Raw genomic sequence first — 19,312 nt, 5'->3', positions numbered from 1 at the left:
TGTCATTGAGCGGAATGCCTGCCCACAGCACCGCCGACAATGCTGTGGACCTCGTGGAATGGGCCTTGGGCATCGACAGCAACGGCCTGTCACTCTTGTTGCGACAGAAGGAAATCGTGGAAGACACCCAACGGGAAAGGCCCTGCTTCGAAATCGCCTTCTCCATGTTGGACGGGCCAAAGGCCACGAACAGTTGTCTCGATGTCCGGAAGGACCGCATCCCGTCCAAATAGAACTTCAAAGCCCTCATGACATCCAAGGAATGCAGCGCTTTCTCGCTCGAGTGGAAGCCTTCTGGAAAAAAGTTGTACAAGGCTAACGTAGCATTCTTCTGAAACTACAACGGAATCTTTGGCATTAGTAGACAGGAGAACCGTCCCTCATGAATCGCAGATACTGTGGATCGATCACCAGAGCCTGCAGTTCGGGGACCCGCCTGGTCGATGTAATGGCCACCAAAAAAAGCAACCTTCCACGTGAGAAACTTCACAGCTGTCATGGACATAGGTTCAAACAGCAGTTTCATGAGGGCCGAAAGTACCAGGTTGAGACTCCAGACTGGAGTAAACTTCTTCCTCGGGTTGAACCGTCCTGAAAAGGCCCTTAAGAAAATGCTTAATCAATCTGTTGCTAAACAGAGGAGTAGAGTTGCGCTACCTCGTGAACCTGGAGATGGCCGCTAAGTGGACCCTGATCGAAGACAACGCCAGCCGCTCCTTTGCCAGCAGGAGATAAGGTAGAAGTAGAGAAACCAGGGCTGCAAGTTAGGCTGCTGCGAGCACCAGGCACAGAACCTCCTCCACTTTTGGCTGTAAGACATATTGGTAGCCGGCGCCCTTGCGGCCGCCAAGATGCGCCGACAGTCCTGTGGAATCTTTAGGTGTCCAAACTCGACGTGGTCAGGAGCCATGCTGCCAGGCTGAAGGAGCGTGGGTCGTGATGCCACACTAGTCCTTCGTTCTGTGAGAGAAGATCTGGCTCCAACGCCAGATGAAGAAGGTCAGAGAACCAGGTCTTCCTGGGCCAGAACGGGGCCACCAGAATCACTCTGAACGGAACCTTGCGCACCATCTGGATCATTCTCCAGATCAGAGGAAACGTGTACTCTCTCAAGTCAGGATGAGCCATCTTGCTGGTGAAGAGAGCGCACTGCCTGTTCTCCAGGCTAGCTAATAGGTCCGGCGAGGGATTCCCCCATTTCTGGAATATCCTTACTACCTGGTCTTCCCGCAGTCGCCATTCGTGCATCTGAATCACGTCTATGCTGAGACCATCTGCCGGTTCGTTTTGCACCCCTGGCAAATAGTAAGCCACCAGCTGAATCTTGTATGCTATGGCCCAGTGCCAAACCACCTGAGCCTCCCTGGACAGAGGCTGGAAATGTGTGCACCCCCGTTTGCGGAGATAATACATAGTTGTGGTGTTGTCCGTCAGAACTCGAACCACCAAGCCCTGAATGAGGGGCCGAAAAGACTTCAGTGCTCAGTGCACCACCCTCAACTCAAAACGATGTGCAACAACGCCTCTTCCATAGGCCTTGCGCCTGAAACTTGTTGAGGTGAGCTCCCCAACCCACTTGGGAAGCATCTGTCACAATCGTATACAGATACTCTGGCTCCAACAGCGGCATACCTTGCATCAGGTTGTCCGAGCGAGTCCACCACTGCAGAGCAGCTGCTAGTGCCCGGGAGATGCAGATCTTGTCGGACCAGGAATCCAGGACCTGAGACCACCTTATGTTATGTTAGGGTTATTTATAGAGCGCACGTTCACCAGATGCATCTTGGCGGTGGGAGAGGAAAGAGCTACAAGCATTAGGGCACAGAAAAGCTTGGGGAAACAAAGTTAAAAAAGATAGGTCTTAAAAGCCTTCCGAAAGGCTTCAGTGATTGGACAGCGACTTCAGAGTCAGTGGGAGACTGTTCCACAGTTGAGTCGCTGCAACAGAGAAAGCCCGTCCGCCCAGTCGCGCACGGCAAAAGGGGGGCACCAAGAGTGGAACAGCTGAACACAGTGGGCAGTTAGGAAAGTACCGTTCAAATTTAACACAAAGGTACTCTGCCCCATGGCCATGCAGGGCCCGGTGAACAATGCACAGCGCCTTGAATTGAACTCGCTGTGCAACCAGAAGCCAATGGAGAGAACGGAGTACATGGGATATGTGGGACCCATTAGGAGTGCCTGTTGCCAGCCTGGCTGCCAGATTTTGGAGGCGCTGTAGTCTGCCAATCAGTCCTTTAGGCTGTGCAAGGTACAAAGAATTATAGTAGTCCAACCGGCTAAGAAACATTGCTGCTACTACAGGTGGACGCAGCAGGGGAGGAATCAAGTGGAGCACTTTCATATGAATTTTCTGCTGGAAATGCCCCTGCTGGCATACCAAGGAGACTTGAAGGCCCAGGGACAGATTGGCAGACATAACGCCAAGATTTTATTACCTTTGTGGAAGGAGCCGGGAGTGGGCCCAAAGAAGAAGGCCAAAAAGAAGAGCTCCATAGTGAGGGATTGGTGGGGGACCCAACACCTCAGTTTTGTCCCCATTCAGTTTCAGCCAATTTTGCCCCATCCATTGTCCCACGGCAGTCAGGCACTTATGCAGGCGTGCCGACACCTCAGCCTGATCCAGATCTAGGTGGATCAGTAACTGGGTGTCGTCCGCAAGAGTAGCACCTGATCATGTAGGAGTGGATGAGGCAGATCAGCAGAAATATTTAGATGTCAAAAAGAACAGGGTTCTGCTTTGTCCCCTAAGGTACACCACAGCAAACATGGAGGATTTAGAGAGAAGGGGATTGGGGGAGTGGAGGGGCGGAGGGAGGCAGAGAGTGAAGGAGTTTGGGATCGGTCTTCCAGGAAGGAGTCGAACCAAGCCAGTACCCGACCCGAAACACCATTCTGGCCCAGGCAGGCAAGCAAGGTAGCATGATCCGCGATGTCGAACACTTGAAGCGAGAAACTCCTGCACCGGCCTCATGAAAAGCCGGCAAGTCGGGATGAGTGGGATGCAGGATGCCAGGGTGCCCAGAAGGAACATGTAAACCCTAACCATGAGCAACGAGCCCAGCACAAAAGGATCCTGCCATGGATAACAGCTTTCCTATACTTCCCACCGAAAGGCTTAACCATATTGACCTGTGAATGAAAATTAGCCTCTAACCTAGTCCCTGGAGGGCGTCAGACAAGATTTGGCGAAGTTGACTGCAAATCCCAGACGCTGTAACAGGAGCATAACCGCATGGAGAGATTCTGACGCCAGCTGAAGCGTTGCCCCCCTCACCAACCAGTCGTCCAGGTACGGGTAAACATGGTGTCCTTCCCTGCGGAGGGCAGCCGCCACCGGAGCAAGGCACTCCGTGAACCTCCTTGGGGCCGACTTGAGGCCACAAGGGGAGAACCAAAAACTGGAAATGCTTGTTGCCAACAACAAGCCGCATGAACCTGCGATGTTTGGGGTGCATCGGGATGTGGAAATAAGCACCTTCTAGATCCAACAACGCCAGAAACTCCCCTGGCTGCAGTGCCCAATTAACGTCCTGCAACGTTAGCATCCTGAACTTTTGGTGTTTCACAGACTTTTTCACTGGCCATAGGTCCAGGATGGAGCGCCATTTTCTGTTCGGTTTTTTGATGACGAAAAAACAGGAGTAGGTCCCCTGACCCTTTTCCAACTCCAGGACCTTTTCTATAGCCCCTTCCTGTAGCATCAGGTGAACCACCTGCCGCAGGATTGGGAGATGCGGCAGCGACACCGGCGGAATAGGGAGCCGTGGACACCGGAACTCCTACGTGTGGGCGTACTTAACTGCATCCAGCATCCATCGGTCCATCGTAATCAAACCACACTCATCGAAATATTGCCCCACTCACCCACCCAGCCGACTGCCATTGTGGCAGTCAATGTTGAGGCTTGGACTGCCGGCCTCTCGTAGCGGCGGATGACAAACCCCTCTTCCGCTGGCCTTGAAAGTCCTTGGCTAGCTGAGCCGACTGGTATGATCGACGAAATCCCTGGGAGGAATAGCTGGAGCTACCGTAGCCGTTGTTGTAAGATCCCGCAAATCTGGCGTTCCCTGAGGCCCCCCGAAAGGGACGAAACGAACACCTCCCCCTGAAGCATCGCCAGGGACCTCGCTGTATCTGAATACTCCTTCATATTCTTGAGGGACTCATCAATCTTCTCCCCAAACAGCTGCTCCCCCTCGCATGTCCACCACTTTATGCTGTACCTCAGGTCGGAAATAGGTAAACCGCAGCCATGCCTGCCGCCGGAAGACAACTCCATCATTTATCTGCTTAAAGCCAGATTCAGCCAGGTCCACCGCAATATTAATGGAATGATTGGAGGCGTCCTCGCCTTCACGAACCAGCAGCATTTCCTCCTTTCGCTGCTGCTCAGGGAGATGGCCCAGCAGCGGTGCCAACCTGTGCCACAATTCCCTGTCGTAGCGCGCCATGAGGGCCAATGCATTAGACGCCTTCACTGTCGTCACCCCCACCGTCAACACCTTCTTGCCGAGAGCATCCAGTTTACGGTCCTCATTGTCCGGTGAAGTCACGCAATTATGCTGGCTACGCGCTTTCCGACTGGAAGTCGTCGACACCGACTCCGAAGTAAGGTACTTCGGCATGGACTCCAGCTTCTTATACTTTTTCTCCAGGCGCCCCTTGACTGCAGGCTCCGTGAAAGGATGGCGCATTGTGCGCAGGCCTTCCTGCCAGACATGGTCCAAGATGGGGATAGAGAAGACCACCTTCCACCTTTTTCCCATATGATCTAACGAAAACAGTCTTTTTGTTCCTCCTCCCGGGCGAGGACAAACTACTGGCAAGCCTTGGCCATCATGGCATGAAAAGCGCCCACATCGTCCAGCGGAGAGGGCTGTGCCAGGCTGCTTGGAGGGTCCACCTCTGGCTCTGTATCCCAGGTATCGGCCCCCCTGGGCGATGAGGAAACCATATCTTGCGGAATGCTATCGTGTTCACACTCCACCACCTTCCCTTCTTCCGGTTCCCTCCGAGGAGGGGTGCATCCCCTAGGCGATGGAACAGGCAGTCGAAGCGGGGGAGACCTTTGTGGCCTGGGAACCGCTGGCAAATTCTGTCCTACGGGCACCACCGGGGCTTGAGGCACCGGGAGCCGGGCATCCAACTGCCAAAGGAGAGACTGCAGCGAATTCAGCACCTGCATGGAGAGCAGGGGGTGAGGGTTGACCAACGGATACGGAGGCGGGACAGCTCCCAGGCCACACGACGTGGAGGCAACCACAGGACTCAGGCCCCAACACAGAGGGGTCCAGGAACAGGTGAGAGTCCTCCTCCGGACTCAAGGCCAAGTCCAAGGTCGAGGGATCTTGCTGGAGAATCTCCAACAGGAGCAACAGAGCAAAGTCAGGTCCAGACTGCCACGGACACCCACCCCATCCCCTGAAAGCCACGGGCCTCCATCGGTCCCCAGCAGACATGCAGAACTCAGCGGTGTAATGGCCACCGAAACCGCAGTCGTCGAGGCAGTTGTGTATGCAGTAGACATCAGCTGGGCCCCAGTCGGGTGCGACGTGGACAGGGCGGACGAAGGAAGGAATCGTCGGCAATAGTCGACGGGAGCACAGTCGATGACTACATCGTCGTAGTCTGGCCCAAGGGCTCCTCCGGTGGCCTGGGTTTAATCGGTGAAGATGGCCTATTTAATGCCCAACTGGAATGGCGTCTGGTCAACTCCTTGCTAGACGGCGAATGACGCCAGTCCCTCGAAGAAGACTTCTTCGAAGAGGATGAATGTGACCGCGACTTCTCCTTGTCTGAAGACAAAGGCCTGCGCGAGGGATCCGTGGGTCCTTCTAGCCGTCATGTGAAGCCTTCGACTTCTCAGCCCTTGGTGCAGTCGTGTCTGGAGCGAGGCCTTCAGACCCCAAGCCTGACTTTACCAGCCTCTTCAGGGCAGACTCCCCGCTTTTTCGAAAATCTGCAGCCAGGCCAGACCCAATATGCGTTTTTTAGGCAAAGGAGACTTCTACACCAGAGACACCCACGGGGGCCGAACCAACCTCCGAGCCCGGATAGCCCCCCCCTCATTCAACCAGCAAATCAGCCTCTGGTTACAGTCCTTGAAGTCTTGTGGGAGAACCCCTGGCAAATCTCACAGTTCTCAACCAAATGGTTGCAGTACACACAATACCAACAGTCCCCATGACTGTCCCCCTCGTAAACGCTCTTGAGGCTGCCCGCCTGGCAAGGCCGGAACAACGACTTCTTCGGGCCGACAGATAACATGATGGCCCAACAACAACGAAGCAGCAAAGCTGTGTTGCAAATACAAAGAGCAAAAAACACAAAAGAACATTAGGTGATCCCAACAGCTTGGAGACGGTTGAAATCTGAAGGGAAGCCGCAGAGGCCGGGCAATTTATACTGGATGTCCTATTGGTGCAGCCAAAGGCACCAATAAAGACTTTGATAGGACACAGTGTCCGAGTTTTCCACAGGAAAACAGCTATATTGAAGTTACTGAGGTTTCCCAGCCTGACGGGAAATATTCACAGCATGCGAATCCATGAAAGATCCAATGCTGGAGAAATGAGGTTTATAATTGACCTGTGTTTCCAATCTGTTTGGATCCCTTCTAGTGTACTAGGGGTGTGGGGCTGATAGAAACCGATATTCATCCCTGGACCACTGGTGGACCGGAAGTCGATTAGTCACACCCAACACTCCCCCCCCCCCCCCCCCCCCACCCCCCCAAACCGAAACCCAGCCAGAGACACAAAACACAAACCAACACACTGCGCTTCTAGGTTCTGTGTTAGGGATAATTTGTATTTCTGTGCTAATTTCCTTCAACCTTAGAGACCCCTAGCTCTTTTGCTGGACCTCTGATTTTCAATTTTAACCCCGGAGTGAGTATAACCTTTTTCTTACTCGATTTGGATTTTGTGTTTTCACTGATTTTGGAGTCTGACAAATTCCATAGGCCTCTGCTTTTTACATGGTGACACAGCACCTTCAATGCAGTGTCACTGAGAAATCCTTTAGATACAGTTCCCAAGAAGGGTAAAGTTAAATTGACTTAACTTACCTTCTCTTTGTGGGTCCAACACACACCATCTTATGTGGAGTGTTCGGGGGGGGGGGGGGGGGGGGTTGGGGTCCTTAGTATCCCCTTATCCTACATTCTCATTTTACATTTGTAGGTTACCCTCACTACTTTAAATGGCTGGTGGCAGTGGTTTACTTTTTCCTACCATTGTGCTTTTCTACCGCAGGCTGAGCCCTCGGCTGCAGTACATGGGTAACAATTTTGTCAAAATGGCCTTCGTCTTCTCGTTTCACCATTTTCTCTTTGTCAGTGCTTTATTGGGTTCTACTGCGTTGAGGCCAGTCTGAGCCCTTTTTCTTGCCTTTGGCTGGCCCCAATGTGTCTGGAAGGACAGGATGTGAGGGGGTGGGGGTCACGAAACTCCCCTGTCCTTTGTCTCTAGGAATGCAACTAGTCTTGATTTGCTGTGTGAGTGACCGCCTATGCTGTGCATGAATGGAAGCAACGTTAAAAGGCGAGGGTTTTGGGACTACAGGCAGTCGACCACTGGGGCGTAGGAGTAGTGTATGAAGCATATCCAAAGATTATCCAATGGCTTCATTTGACTCACACTTAATTTTAAAGTGCATTTGAATTGTTACAACAAATTGCCTTTTTAAAGAATGCTTATTTATTTTATTGAAAATCAGTTTTAAATAACCATTTATAACTGAAACCTTGAGTCAAAGTTAGTTGGCTACATGGATTTACAAATGTCAATTGTACAGCTCTACAGCTCACATTTACCCCTCTAGAGATAGGACTGGCTGCTTAGTTACACTACCAACTCGTGTAGTACAGACCTATACCAAAAGGTGGGTTACCTAATACCAGGCAGCTAAGTGTTGAGTAGTGTAGTCTCACACAGTGACACTGCACCAATTGTTACCCAACATCCTGCTGGGCCAGTCAGCCCCTGCGCGCACTCGTGTGCGGTAGGTGCATAACAATTTAATTTAGAAAGACTGCTGCATGTGGTCAGGAAGCTGTCTTTCTAAATAGATTATTTTTCAATTCGAAAAAGGAAAACGTCATTTGACCTAGAACGGGTAAAAAAAGGTTACACCCCTGGTGAAGCCAAAACTAGAGGACAGCTGACACTAGCCATTGAGGGTTGATAAAAGCACACGAGGCCACTATTGGGTGCTTAAAAAGCACCTTATCCTAGAGACTACTTGGGCTACCATAGGACTGCACATCACCAAGGGTAGTAATAGCAGGAGCACTTAAGTCGAAACCCTTCCGATGGCAACTAAAATAAAGGTCAGAGCTAAGAAAACCAACAGAAAAAAAAAAATGTAGGGATCCCATAAAATGGGACAACTGAACCCCCCCCAATAAGAAATGCTGTCCTAATCTCAGATTTAAAGTATTTCCTTGCTTAACACTTGAAGGTATGTGATTTGGAATGCCTTTAACGAATATGTTTGACATCCTCAAGTCCTTTAACATTTCTCCCCCCTTTTTCCTTTTCTCTTTCTGTCCTATTATCTGTTTCTCTCTCACCCATTGTTTTGTCTATCCCCTTTTTTTCTTTCTCTCCCTCTTATTCTTTTTGTGAATACGGTGCTCCATGTATATTTTGACAGAGGCTAGATATTAACTTTTCTTGTAAAATTTGTGTATGTTATTTTCCTGATTATTATTGGAAGTACCACTTGTTCTTATTCCTGTTATTTTTGTCACACTCAAACTATTTTTGGAAAAAAAAAAACCTGCACACTTCACTTCTCTGTAAAATGGTGTACTACTCATCTTAAAGGGGTTTCTTCTCCTATAAACGCTTACTGTCTAATACATACTCTGCCTATATTGTAAACTACTTCACTGAACACAGATTTATAAATGCTGTACTTTAAATAGAGCACATTTTTTCAGTTAGTATGCTATGTAGACTTTCCTTTGATGTGTGGGACTTGCTGTACCTTATTAGAGACCATTTCTTCTCATTAGAGGGGAACCAAACAGCACAGTCAAAGCTACCATTGTTAAAGGCATGCTTGTTTTCTCTTCAGGATGGTCTTCACAAGAACTCTTGGAGAATAACCTCGCTACGAGTCAGAAAGCAGACATGCAGGCCGGACATCAGGCATACTTGTATAGCGTACCAGCACACACGAACGGACTAAGGAGAAGGCGGAAAGACAGCTTCAAAGCCCCAGAGGAGTGGATGCAAATGAATCTATCCTGTCAGGCACTGCCGATAGGGAGGTAAAACACAAGTCATTGCGATCATACGTTTTAAATAAGCCACGTGTGTAAGCCCGCTGTTTATAGATGGCGGAAATGTACCGGTACAGTACCTTGCTCTGCTAGAATGGAGGGTCGTGGCATGGGGCCAGCAGCCGTGCGCTGGCGCTGTGTTGGGACGGCATAAGCAGACATCCGACCAACCTGAAAAGCAAGTTAAATGTGTGTGAAAAAGCTGAACCTTAAACATAAGCTATAGCACAAGCACAATGTGAAATATTTTAATACTATGTTGGCTCGAATGCAAAACATCCATCAAGGAAATGTAGGATTGCAATGCTGCATCTAAAATTCAACTCATATCCCGCAATAGATTAATTAGGAGCTAGACTGCTAGTCCCGAGGATGGAAAGATTATGCCATTTCTATAATGTGGGAATTGAACCTCTACACCAATTGGCAAATGCATGCATCTTTCTATAGTTGGTTGGGATTGTTGGAGAAATTCCTGCTACAACAAGGTGAAGCAGCTTGGGAAAGGATATGGCATTGTTTACTGTGCGAACCTTTGACTGCTTTAGCGACAGCAGCGATAACGTTTTCAAATGCGCTTTTTAAAGAGGTTTGTTAAACTGTCTTGTCTATTGTATGTATTTCAGAATTTCTTGGGTATTAATTCACTCAGGGAAAATGCAAATTTACTGGATACTATTTTTTTTCCAGTGATGGATTTAAATGGTTTTTATATGTGGGTAGGAGGTTTTGTCTATGTATTTGATAATTGTTGTATAATGCTATCCATTTGGTAACTACTGATGGTATGATGTGTTAAAAAACAGAACAACAGCAGTCACACTACACCACTGCTATGTCTGGCTGGAATGGATTTTGCATTATTAGGACATGTGGCGAAGAATGTAATGAGATGGAAAAATGTGAGCAACGGGTGCAGTAATGTATCAGCATCCCTCCCCTAGTTCAGTCCCACGCAGAGGAACAAGTTACTCTTACCTGGTAACGTTCTTTCGATGGGATGGTCCGACGACATATTCCAAATCTATGACAGTAATCACCACAGCTGTGCTGCTTCGGAAAATCTTTCGGCGTCTGCGTCGATGATGTTGATACGCCGTCTTCGAGGACCTCCTCCGACGGCCGACGCCACCGGATGTTATAAATAGGACGCACGACGCCCATAGCCTCAGTGGTAGTTTTTTCCCAGAACGTGTAGCACGAAACTACTGCCAGTTTGACCACAGAAAGCCTTGCGGAAATCTAAGCTGCAATCGCATAAGAAATTCTGTAGCGGGAAGGCAGGGAGGGAGCGATATGGAATACGTCGGACCATCCCATCGAAAGAACGTTACCAGGTAAGAGAGTAACTTGTTCTTCGAGGGGATTGGGTCCTCCGACGTATTCCATATATATGACAGACTCCCAAAGCAGTACCAAAGTAAGGAGGTGGGAAAAGAATTTAGAACATAGAAATTTAGAATGCCCAATCAAATTGCAGAGTAAAGGACCGCCTTGCCAAAGGCCAGATCCTGCCCACGGATAGAATCGAGGGAGTAGTGACGTACAAAGTATGGACCAAAGCCCAGGTGGCTGCATCACAGATGTTACCAATAGGAACACCCCTCTGCAGGGCAGTAGAGGCAGCCATCCCCCTGGTAGAATGGGCCCGAAAGCCTACCGGAGGGTCCTTACCCGCCAAGCGGTAACAATAAGAAATTGCCAGAATAATCCATGGAGACACAGGCTGCTTAGTAACAGCTTGTCCCAAACGCCTTCCAGCGTAACCAATAAAGAGGTGATCGTCCACTCTGACCCGGGACATGCGTGAAATATAAAAGCTTAAAGCTCTCCTAGGATCCAGCCTATGGAGCCTCTCCTCTTCCTTACCAGGATGCGGAGGAGGATAAAATGCCGGAAGAACAACCTTCTGGCCTAAATGAAATTCCGACACCACCTTCGGAAGAAAGGAAGGACGAACTCCAAGGACAACCCTGTCCTTATGAAACACAGTGAAGGGTAGCTTAACTGAAAGTGCCTGTAATTCACTCTGCGAGCGGAAGTGACCGCAACTAAAAATACAGTTTTAAGGGTTAACAGTCTCAAAGGACAAGACTGCAAAGGCTCAAAGGGAGCACCTATTAGAAACTTGAGAACAAGGTTCAGATCCCAACCCGGGCACCTGGAACGGTGACGGAGGGAATACATTAGTGAGCACTTTCAGAAACTGAGAAATTAAAAGGATTTTAAAATGAGAACACTCCTCAGACGAGTGCTTCAATATAGACAGCGCCGCCAGATAACCTTTAACGGTACCCACTTGCAGGCCCTTGTGGGCCAAAGAAATCAAAAAAGGCAGAACCACAGGAGTGTCACATGAAAAAGGATCCACATTCTTAACCCTGCACCAGTTGCAGAACTTCCGCCAACGGTACAGGGACTTTGTTGCCGGCCGTCTGGCTGAACGCAACACCTCCATCACGTCTTCAGGGAGGTCCCAATCCTTATACCTCAACCTTTCGGAAGCCAAGCGTGAAGGTTGAGGGATCTGACGTCTGGATGGAGAACCTTACATCCCCTCCCGTGAGAGCAGATCATCTCGGTAGGGAAGACGACGTGGAGGGCAGATGGACAAGTAGAGAAGGTCCGGGTACCACGTCCTCCTGGCCCATGCCGGAGCAATGAGGATCATCCGGGAACCGAACCTCCGCAGCACTTGCAGGATGACGGGGACTGGAGGAAACGCGTACAGCAGTGGGAATGACCACTCCACCACAAACGCGTCTCCTAAGGCTCCACTTGGAGGAAATTCCAGTGAGCAGAACCTTTCGCACTTCCGGTTTGACACTGGACGCGAAGAGATCCACATGAGGGGTCCCCCAAAGGGCAAAGATCTCCAGGAGAATCTCCTGAGCAAACTCCCACTCGTGAGAGATCAGGCTCTGCCAGCTCCGAGCGTCCGCCGTCTCATTTTTCGTCTCCGGTCAGATGAACTGCCGAGACCGAAATCTTGTGTTGGATTGCCCAGAACCAGAGCTGCATCACCTCCCTGCACAGAGGAAGTGGCCCTGCCCCCGAACCCCCTTTTTTGTTGAGGTAGTGCATGGACACTGCGTTGTCTGTCAGGATCAGGACATTCTTTCCTCGCACAGTCGGCACAAAAGCCTTCAGGGTAAGCCTGACGGCCCTCAGCTCCAACAGATTGATATGGAGTCTGGACTCCGACAGAGACGAACGACCGCTGACTGTCAACGCGTTGGTATGAGCTCTCTAACCCGCGAGGGATGCGTCCGTCACAATCGTCACCTCTGCCCAGGGTAGCCAAAATGGAGCCCCCTTCATCAGATTGCCTTCGACGGCCCACCAAAGAAGGTCCCGGGCGACCGAGGGTGGCACCTGAACGGGGTCCGACATCCTGCCGGAGGACTGTGACCACTGAAGTTTGAGAGCCCATTGCAAAGATCTCATGCACAACCTGGCCGCTGGCACCAGAAGAATGCAGGATGCCATGAGGCTGAGCAACCTCAAGAACTCCAACGCTGGGAGACTCTGGGCATGTTGAAACTTGTGCACCATCTGCTGAATGTGATGAGCCCTCACCTGGGGAGGAAAACACTGCCCCAGGGACGTGTCGAGCACTGCTCCGATGTACTGGAGCTGCTGTGATGGCGCCAAATGTGACTTCTTTAAATTGAGGGAGAAGTCCAGCCTGTGAAGGGAGTGGCAGGTGACTGACAGATGATCCAGGACTTGCTCGGGAGAGCGCGCCCTGATCAACCAATCGTCCAGGTAGGGGTAGACGTGAATTCCCCCTTTCCTGAGATGCGCTGCCACCACTACCATTAGCTTGGTGAAGACCCTCGGGGCAGAGGTCAATCGGAACGGCAGGGACCCGAAACTGAAAGTGCGAGTCGCCAACCGCGAACCTCAGGTACGTCTTGTGCTTTGGATAGATCGGCACATGAAAATAAGCATCCTTGAGTTCGAGAGACACCTACCAGTCCTGAAGTTGAAGGGCCTGGAGGACTTGAGAAAGAGTAACGATCTTGAACTTGTCCTTCCGAAGAAGCTTGTTCAAACTGCGCAAGTCCACGATGGGTCTCAATCCCCAGTCTTTATTTGAAATCAAAACATAAGGGGAATACCATCCGTTGTTCCTCTCTGCTACAGGCACCAGTTCTATGGCACCTTTCTCCAGCAGGGATTGAATTTCCTGCGCAAGGAGCAGATCCGGACTCTTCAAAGAGAGGTTCCCTGGTGGATTGTCGTGAGGCCTCTGCCGGAAAGGAAGACAGTAGCCGTGGGCTAGGATCTCCAGAACCCACACATCTGAAGTAATGGCCTGCCATTCTACCAGATGCTGTGCCAGCCTTCCCCCAACCGGCGAACCATGGGACATGGCCTGATGACTGAGCAGAAGCGGCTGCGGCGTTGCCTGAGGGCAAAGAGGCAACTGCCCGAGTGGCCTTGGCAAATAGAGTACCTTGTTTTCCACCTCCGGTACTCCTACGGTGGCCCCTTTGACTAGAAGCTCCTCTCGTTTTACTAAAGGATGAGTAAAAACGAAAAGGAACCTCCCCTCCATTGCTGTCCCCTAGGACGAAAAAGCGGAGGTTGGCGAACTGCAGCGCTCAACGACTTCACTGCAGATTTTGAGGTCTGCAACCTCTCAAGGCTCTCGTCAGCCTTGCTGCCAAAAAGATGTACACCATCAAAGGACATTTTGAGGAGCCGGGTTTGCACATCAGGAGCAAACCCTGACTTCCGCAACCACGCAAACCTGCGTATTACGGTGCTCGCCGCCATGGACCGGCGGACGCAATCTGCCATGTCCAGACCCGACTGAACGGCCTCACACATGGCATCCTTGCAATCCTGTATCAAAGCAAGAAAACCATCCCGTTCGTCCCCTTTGGGAATATGTTCAGCCGCTAAGGAAACAGTTCCAAAGAGTGTGCGTGAAACGTGACAAGGCACATACGGAGTTGGCTGCCTGAAGAGCCATACCCCCTGAAGAAAACCCTTTCTTCACCCAACCATCAAAACGCTTGTCGTCCTTATCGGGAGGGATGGTAGGATACGACGCCTGCTTTGCTGGGGCAATAGCCGCCTGCACCACCAAACTCTCCAGAGTGGGGTGCGTGGTCAAGTAGCAGGGGTCGCTACTGGCTGGGTGGTATTTTCGCGGCAAAGACTTGCCCACTGCCAGGAGACTCTCCGGAGCAGTCCAAGCCACCGCCACCCTCCTTTGTAGAGCCATATGGAACAGTAGTACCGGGTCAGTTGGTGGACATTGGTCGAGGATATCCGTCAGGTCATCCTGCAGAAAATCCACTGGTGGAGCAGACCACCCCAAGTACTCGGTGACCCTCGACATAAGGCACCGTTACAAGGACTCGGCATGGGTGCCAGGCTCAGGCCTACAGAACTCCACCTCCGGAGAGGTGTCCAGACCACTGGCGTCGTGCAGCGACTGACGCAGATCCTCAATCTGGCTATGTACCGAGATCAGGAACCATCCCATCCTCAGAACCCTCATCCACCTCAGAAATATAATCCAGATGGTGGAAAGTGGGCACAGAATGGGGGACAAAGACATGTTTGGCCTTGGCCAGAGCCTTTCTAGGGGGGTTCCACCGTGCCATGGGGTACCTCCGACAAGACAGCCTCGAAAGGCGTCAAGGGAATCGGCGTCGACGTCAAGCGCGGCGCTGACTGCTTCGACACAGGCCTCAAGGGCTCAGCCCCGAGCGGGTCCTTCGACAGCCTGGGCGCCGATGGCGTCGACGACTTCTTCGGAGGCGAAGCCTCGAGAGAGTCCCTCAACGACCTCGGGCCACAAGTGTCGACGTCTTCTGCGAAGACTTCAAAGGTGCACACGGTCTCAAGCGCGTCGAGGACCGGGACCTGGAAAAGGCATGACTAGAACGATTCCCCTTGTCCAAGCGGGACCTTTCCCGCGAATCGTGCCGACCACCCGAGCCCGAAGGCGTATGAGCGGTGTCTCTAGTACGGTCACGCCCGACCCCACTCGGAGGCACAGACGGACCGGTGCCCTGCGATTCAAGAATTGCCAACATTTTCTTACCGAAGGAAGCCCATTCCTCCGGAATCGCATGCTTGGTGGGATAAGCAACCCGCCGACGGGCGGAGTCCTCGGACGAGGACGGGGAAGGCGACCGATGACGGCACTTCCGTGAGTGCCTCGAAGAGGCAGAGGAGTGACGGGATCCACTCCGGGACCAAGACCCCCCCTAGATTTACGACAACGATGCGGAGAGTCACTCCTCGAATCGTCCGTCGAAAGCCCAGTGGACCTCGACTTCCGGGGCTGGACACCTTACCGACCGACAGCTTCTTCTTACGCTCCTGCAAGGCCTTGGACGTAATCGACTGGCAGTCGACACAATCATCCGTGTCGTGGGCCTCCCGAGGCACCAGAGGCAGGCGTCGTGCGAGTCCGTCACCGACATCTTGGACCCGCATTCCCCACACTTCTTGAAGCACGGACGCAGGGTGGAAGAAGAGGAAGACATCCCGATAAACTTCACAAACAAACAGGTTCGAAGAACCGAAAGAACAGAAACTCTAAAGAGTCGAGGGGCGCCGAGATCTCCGAAGCGAACACGTTTGTGGAAAAAACGGAACCGAGGCTACGGACGTCGTGCGTCCTACTTATAACATCCAGTGACGTCGGCCGTCGGAGGAGTTCCTCGAATACGGCATATCAACGTCATCGATGCAGGACGCAGAGAGATTTTCCGAAGCAGCACAGCTGTGGTGATTACTGTCATAGATATGGAATACATCAGAGGACCCAATCCCCTCGAAGCACTACTTACCGGGACATGGGCTCCAGAAGGAATTGCAGACGCTCTGTTTTCTTGCACAGGTACTCTCATATGCAGGCTGCACTTTCCACCAGATCCCAAAGCATCAGACAGTCCAACGTTATCGACAATTGTGGCCAGAGCCTTGTGATCAGCCTTGAAACCCCACCCAGCAGGCCCTGAAAATAGTCAAAAAGTAGATATTTAAATGCAACTGGCGCAAGTAAGATCACAATACCAAGCAGGATATTAGACAGAATCTGGAAACCTTACACTCAATGATGCAGACATGGGCTAAAAAAAGCCAGCTATATTATTCTGCTAGGCAACCCATCTAAAGAAAAATAGATTGGTTAAAATAGTTGCACGAACACAGACTTTATCCTTTGTCAGAATAAGTAAAAGGGGCTTTGCCGAGCCACTCATCTGAAGGCAAGTAGTGGCCTAGTTGGCTGCTGTAGCAAAGACATCCATAACTCTGAAAATCTGCAGAAATTACCTTCAAAGAATGAGCAGAGATATTGTCAGGGGGAGTAAGCCTCAACACAGCATTCTATAATGCAAAACCCGAAGCAAGGAACAAGCAACTTACCTGAAACTCCTGTTCTCCAGCATGGGTTCTCCACTGACCTCGCAACCTCTCTATAAGCCATTAGTTCTCCCACTCTCATTAAAAGCCGCACCCTGGACTGGGTCACACACCTACCCATCTCAGGTCACAGCCATTGTCCCTGTCCCCTGGACCAACCACTCGCTGATCCTCTTCATCCTACCCCTGGAGCACCCCAATGCCTATAATAACCCCATGTGCATCCCCACAACCTGCAGACACGCAAACTCACTGCTGAGCTGCTCAAACCTACCATCTCCCCTTTCCTAGCCACTTCACCAGACATCAATGACCCAGACTCCATCCTCCCTGCCTACAACGCACTGATACTCCACACAATTGACTCCGACGCACCTCTCAAAACTACAATAAAAAATAAACCTGCATCCACAATTGGTTCTCTGAAGAACCATCTCCCTACATAAACACAAACGGGTCCTAGAACACCTCTGGAGAAAAAGCCCCTCTATTGACCATAAAGAAACCTTTCTCACTGCAGCCAAAGCATACAAAGTTGCCGTCATCTCCACATCGATCTACGACTCTAGAATTAGCGAGGCCAGCTCTAACACTAAGGAGCTATTTAAAATCTTCAAAGAACTTTAAGCCCTAGCACTTCCTATCACCAATTTTGGCAAGGACAAAGCCTGTTGCACTGCAGTTCAAGCAGCACTATCTGACAAAACTACCAAATTAAGAAGCAAAACTATTCAAGACATCCTTGCTTACTGCCAGAGACACCTCCATCTCCCATCCCACAAGAAACTCCACCCCCTACCTCTCCCCCAATCCAGTTCTCCCTCGTTCCCCCTTCGGATGCCCTCCTCATCATCATCATCATCATCATCCAACACCTGCAACCGAAATGGTGACCTCCGTCCCGCCAACATCATCAAAAGGTGTGCTGTGCACCTGGCTCCCTGTATCTGAAAATGCATTAATGCCTCCTTTCAAACGAGCTCTGTTCCAACTATTATCAAGGAAGCCTGGGTCACCCCCCCTCAACAACAACAACAACAAAAAAATCAAAAAACACTCCCTCGGTCCCGCTCTGCCTACCAACTACTGCCGCATCACTACTGTGCCTTACCTACTCAAAATTTTAGACCACTCTGCTTACGTCCAACTCCAAGCTTTCCTAGAATCAAACAACCTGCTGGGCTCCCGCCAATCCAGCTTCGGACCCAGGCACAGCACAGGCTGCCCTCCCTCTACCTTAAAATCCATCTCAATGGCATCAGTGATGCTGGCGAACTAGCCATCCTCCTCCTCAACCTCTATGCAGCCTTGGATCTTGTTGACGACATTCTCTGCCAACAACTCACCACCAGCTTGATCAAAGGGAGAGAAGATCCTCAAGGGTCTTCGCAGGTTCGGAAGCTGCCGACCCTCTACCTGTGCTCTACGGTGTCTCTAAGGGATCCTGCATTTCACCTACCTTGGACAACCTGTACACTAAATGCCTGTTCAGCCACTTTGACAACCTTGGGATCCTCCATACAAACTTCACAGACAACACTGAAATCCTGCTAACTTTAACTGGTAACCATGCCACTGATACCACAATCAAGTCTACAGCATCACTAAGGGTTGGATGGCGGAACACCCTCTGTCTGAATAATGACAAAACCGAGCTCCTCACAGGAGGCTCCCCGTACCGGCTTAAATGGCTAGACCCCGCTTTCGCATCATTCTGCATTGATGGAAATCCTATCACTGTATCAATACATGTGAATTATGCAGAATTATGTATGCACAAACAAGTCAAGGCCCTCGCCTCTCATCAACCTAAGCAGAAAATTCCTTTTCACTGACAACTGCCTCAACCTCGCCAGAGTCATTATAGGCAGTAAACTGGACTACTGCAACGCCATCCTTGCAGGGACCTCCTCAAAAAATCTGGTTAAACTTCAGCTTATCCAAAACAATGCCCTCCGGTCTGTCTGGGGTCTCAAACGCTCAGACCACATCTCCCATACTAGACAGGACGGCCGCTGGTTGCCTATCAAAGCATGCATATTTCAAGATTCTCTCCCTAGCACACAGATGCAGCCACAATCCTGCACCCTCCTTCCTCACCCAACCCATCTCTAAAAGAGTAAAACTCCCCTGCCTACATTCCTCATCCACCTTGACTTTAACCATTCCCGGATTCTCAAGAAAAAAAAAAAAAAAAGCAGGGGGCACTTACTTCATGGTAATCGCCCCCACCCTGTGGAATGCCCCATCTCCTCACATCCAAGAGCAGGCATCCTACCTCACCTTCAGAAAACTGCTAAAAAGGTGGCTGTTGGACAAATACGACTAATCGCGGTACCCCTTCTTGACTCTCTGCATCACTTATTGTCAAGTTTGTTTATCATGCGGGTTTTGTTCTCCAAGTTTATCAGCGCCGTGATACTTACGGGTTTGGGTGCCGTCAATAAATGCAATAAATAAATGGGTCCGGCATGGATTCACATGCTCATGAATATTCCCAGTCAGGCTGGGAATCTTATGTAAAAAAGAAAAGCAGTTTCCTTTAACCTGAAAACCGCTCGTCTCTTCTGTAACCAATCACTTTCCTTTGGTTCATACTGCCCCCATCCAATGGCAGTC

At 50.7% G+C, this 19,312-nt stretch overlaps 1 protein-coding gene across 2 annotated transcripts in view; it reads right to left on the bottom strand.

Annotated features, from left to right (window-relative positions):
* The window catches only part of TROAP (trophinin associated protein), a 530,766-nt gene that overhangs the window by 374,783 nt on the left and 136,671 nt on the right, over window positions 1–19,312 (bottom strand). For both annotated transcript variants that reach the window (XM_069653825.1, XM_069653826.1), the window contains exons 6-7: window positions 16,117–16,283; window positions 9,376–9,466 (exon numbers count right to left, since the gene is read on the bottom strand). In XM_069653825.1, the coding sequence (XP_069509926.1) occupies window positions 9,376–9,466; window positions 16,117–16,283 (258 nt within the window). The remainder of the gene's footprint in view (window positions 1–9,375; window positions 9,467–16,116; window positions 16,284–19,312) is intronic.

The sequence above is a fragment of the Ambystoma mexicanum genome, chromosome 3q (genome assembly GCF_040938575.1).
Source record: "Ambystoma mexicanum isolate Mex_15411 chromosome 3q, UKY_AmexF1_1, whole genome shotgun sequence".
Lineage (NCBI taxonomy): Eukaryota > Metazoa > Chordata > Amphibia > Caudata > Ambystomatidae > Ambystoma > Ambystoma mexicanum.
This window is presented reverse-complemented; position numbering and strand designations above follow the sequence as displayed.